Here is a 4,191-nt window from a genome sequence, read left to right as displayed (position 1 = left end):
GCCCGCCACAACGCCCGGCTATTTTTTTGGTTGCAGTCGTCATTGTTGTTTGGTAGGCCCGGGCTAGATTTGAACCCACCACCTTAGGTGTATGTGGGCCACAAGTGCCGAGCCTTGGTTCCTGTTAGTACCAGATGCCAAATGTGTATTTTCAAGCTTTAAAATGTACTAAATTCTCTAATGCCCACCTGGCTCTGACCTTAGCTTTGCTACCTGTGTGGGAGATTCAACCTCCTGGAGCCTTATTTCCTATGAGGTAGACCTACCTCATGGGGAGTCAGGGGAATAACTGACCTAGACCTAGACCTAATAAGGCCCAACCTGAGATGAGCCTTATTATTACAGAACCCATCTTATTGTAGGAATGAAGACGGTGATGCTTCATATTTTATACAAAACTTAAACTTTAAAAAACTAAATGCACATTTTAACTTTATAAATTGTTTTTGCTCTCAAGAAGAGCATCTGCCTGCACACACCTCTCATTTTTGTTTGGTCTCATTTTCTTTCTGCTTTTAAGACATGAAATTATCAACATTAACCTGCGAAACAAGCCTGAATGGTACTATACAAAGCACCCTTTTGGCAGAATTCCTGTCCTGGAGAACAGTAGATGTCAACTAATCTATGAATCTATTGTTGCTTGTGAGTACCTGGATGACGCTTATCCTGGAAGGAAGCTGTTTCCAAATGACCCTTATGAACGAGCTCGCCAAAAGATGTTATTGGAGCTATTCTGTAAGGTATGTTCATTTTAAAAAGTCACTTAGACTCCATTTTACTTGTATGTCTTTCCCAAATATCAGCCCACTTTAAAGTGTAATTGTTTCGTTTTAATACCACATGCGTCTCAGGAGGATAACTAGCATGAAATTAGGGTAAGATATGACCACTGCTATTATTATTATTTCTGAGGTTAGGGACAGGGTCTCCCGTTGTTGCCCAGGCAGGAGCATAGCAGTACAATCACCACTCACTGCAGCCTCCAACTCCCAGGTTCAAGTGATCCTCCTGCCTGAGCCTCCTGTGTAGTTAGGACTACAGGTGCCTGCTAGCACACCTGGCTAATTAAACAAATTTTTTTTGTAGAGACAGAGTTTCACTATATTGCCCAGGCTGGTCTTGATCCACTGGCCGCAAGCAATCCTCCTGCCTCAGCCTCCCGAAATGCTGGGATTACAAGTATGAGCCACTATGCCCAGTATTAGCTACTGACATTAAAAGTTAAAGGCTTAACTGCTAGGGTGTTTTTCCATTTCAACTAGCAGTCACAGGAGGTATGGTCATGACATGTCAAATGACAGTGTGACTTGAAATAGGAATATTGAAAGAACCGAAAGGGGCAAAAGTGCTGTCCAGGAAATGTGAAGAAAAGAGAAAAGAGGACAGCTAGTGATAATGGGAGAAAAGGGGATAAAGAAATTTTAAGATAGATCCCTTCGAAAAGAAGTAAAAATAACTCTATATTAATAGCTGACATATACTGAGCACTCATGATGTGCCAAGCCTTGTCCTAACTACTTTAAGAGGAACAATGTAGTCCTTGTCCTAACTCATTTAATCCTACAAGTGCCTTTGAGGTGGATACTGTTATTGTATCCATTTTCAGATGAGAACACTGAGGCTTAGAGAGGTTAAGTGTCCACCTAAGAATGTATACACCATTGGGCCAGCTGATCAAGTTAAGAGCACTGGAGAAGCCCTATTAAATCACCTTCTTTCATCAGGGTGCTGTGGGAAGTAGATTCTTGGAACCACAGATGAAATCTAGCACCCATCACAGGGAGCTGGAAAGTCTGTATGTGGGTGTTGGCCTGTTATAGTTGAATTACAAAGCTACTCTGCATTTTTAGGCAGAGCTGGAACAAGAAGTTCCTACAGACTTCTCCACTGAGAATCTGTGTCCTCTGATTAGGTCCCGCAATTGACCAAGGAGTGTCTGGTAGCCTTGAGATATGGGAGAGATTGCACTAATCTGAAGGTAGCCCTGCGTCAGGAATTCTGCAACCTGGAAGAGGTACAAAAAGGGGCCCCTCTCCTGGTCAGATGCAATGGAGGAAGCCACGTGGGGTTGCTGAACTGGTCTTGCTGACACTTTCTGCTTTCACAGGCTTATTCTTTCTGCCAGACTTTGATAAGTTCATCTAGTCATCCGATATTAACTTGTGTGTGCTTGTCCTCCACTAACTTGCTCTGGAATTATTCTGGAAAATCTGGCATGGAGTGGGGGAAGACATGACTTCCTTTTCTGGAGTCACCACCTTCCCTAATTGCCTCTTCAGGGTTTCTGTTGCTTCTGCCAATGAGGCCAAGGTCTGAATGGATTGGGAACAGTGTTTGGGTACCTAATTACTGTAAATTTGTATGTAATGGTTTATTCTCCCACATTAGAAGGCCAGAAGGAGGCAGTTCAGGGGTATTTTGATGACTTCATCATGAAGTTACCAGGCACTGAGACCCTTTCTCTCTCTTGGCTCTGTCATTCTCAGTATAAATCTTTCATTCTCAAAATGCCAAGATAGATTCTGGAACTGCAGCCATGATGTCCCAAGTTCCAGGCCCTGCAAAGGAGAGCAGAAAGGAAACAAAAGGCTAACAGCTATGTCCCTTTAAAGAGCTTTCCCCCAAATCCTACTCAATGACTGTTTACATTTCATTGGCCAGTACTGTCTGCAGGAGAAGCTGAAATGTAGTCTTCTAGCTGGACAGCTTGAATTAAATCAGGGGTCTGTAACTAAGGAAGAAGGGGAAAGTGGGTAGGGGCAATCTCTGCCAGTAGGTTTGTTTTTTTTTTTTTTTTTTTTTTTGAGACAGAGCCTCAAGCTGTCCCCCCTGGGTAGAGTGCCATGGCATTGCAGCTCACAGCAACCTCCAACTCCTGGGCTTAAGCGAGTTTCCTGCCTCTGCCTCCCAAGTAGCTGGGACCACAGGCGCCTGCCACAACGCCTGGCATTTTTTTTGGTTGCAGCCATCATTGTTGTTTGGCGGGCTGGGCTGGATTCGAGCCCGCCACCTTAGGTGTATGTGGCTGGCACCTTAGCCACTTGAGCCACAGGCACCAAGCCAGTAGGTTCTTTATTAACCTGGCAGGAATGGAGTTATGTACCACTTGTCTTTAGATCAATCTGGAAGGAGGTTCTTTGTCTTCCTTTGTCTTTGCTCTAGAAATTGATAAATTCCTCTGTGGGTGAGTTGTTTCTGTTGGCACCAACAGCATGCTGTTTTTACCCACTTAAGGGAAGACTGGTAATTAATACTCTTCCATTTGACCATTATCAGGTGAATACAGATTAAATGTATATTTCCAGCTACCTCACTCAGATTTGTACAGTTTACAGTATTTATGGATGATGAGTAGTCATATGTAAGAAATGTCAACCCTTTATCCTGAGCCCACAGACCATGACCTTGACCCTGTGAAAGAAGTATGACATGTTCGAAAGATTCTTGGATCCAAGGCTTGTCCTTTATTGGATTCCAGAACAGTGGGCAAGGTCCATGTGTAAAGCAAGGGAGTGTTTTGAAATGTGTGTGCTCCTCATAGCCTCCAGGGCCTCCAGGGGGACTGTCTAGAAAGGGAAGAGCTAGTGGATGCTTCTACTACCTACTTTGCCCAGATCACCACCGCTTTTAACCACCATATTTAACATGACATCTAAGATAGAATTTGAAGGAAGGAAGGGAACTAACTGAGCATGTCTACTAACATGCCATTTTAGTTGTAACCACCCTTCTTCCACATTAGGGAACTGGTTATCCCTGATACCCAGGATGGTTAGTTGAGTATGTTAGTGCTATTGCTAGTTTGGTAACTTCATTGTTCGATTCAAATGGCTTCTCTCTATTAATAATATTTGCTATATTTCTTTAAATAGCTTTCTGTTATATCCTCCCCTGTGATGTAAACAATAGAATAATTATTCTTATTATTTAAAAATTAATTTTACTCTTCTCTAATTATAAAGTATTACATATTTGTTAGAGAGAATTTAGAAAGTACAGACAAAAATAGAAACTCAGAAAAATAAGTCCATAATCCCACTACCCAGAAACAACTATTATTATTATTATTATTATTTTCTTTTTTTGAGGCAGAGTCTCAAGCTGTTACCCTGGGTAGAGTGCCATGGCGTCATAGCTTATAGCAACCTCCAACTCTTGGGCTCAAGCGATCCTCTTGCCTCAGTTTTT

At 42.5% G+C, this 4,191-nt stretch overlaps 1 protein-coding gene across 2 annotated transcripts in view; it reads left to right on the top strand.

Annotated features, from left to right (window-relative positions):
* Positions 1 to 4,191, top strand: part of GSTO2 (glutathione S-transferase omega 2) — an 18,985-nt gene that overhangs the window by 2,463 nt on the left and 12,331 nt on the right. The window contains exons 3-4 of one of the 2 annotated variants that reach the window (XM_003787190.2): positions 521 to 743; positions 1,916 to 2,017. In XM_003787190.2, coding sequence (XP_003787238.1) covers positions 521 to 743; positions 1,916 to 2,017 — 325 coding nt within the window. The remainder of the gene's footprint in view (positions 1 to 520; positions 744 to 1,915; positions 2,018 to 4,191) is intronic. The other variant, XM_003787191.2, reaches the window with a different exon arrangement.

This window comes from Otolemur garnettii, unplaced genomic scaffold, assembly GCF_000181295.1.
Source record: "Otolemur garnettii isolate 467f Iridium unplaced genomic scaffold, OtoGar3 scaffold00021, whole genome shotgun sequence".
Lineage (NCBI taxonomy): Eukaryota > Metazoa > Chordata > Mammalia > Primates > Galagidae > Otolemur > Otolemur garnettii.
The sequence above is the reverse complement of the archived record's forward strand: the minus strand, read 5'-3'. Positions and strand labels throughout refer to the sequence as shown.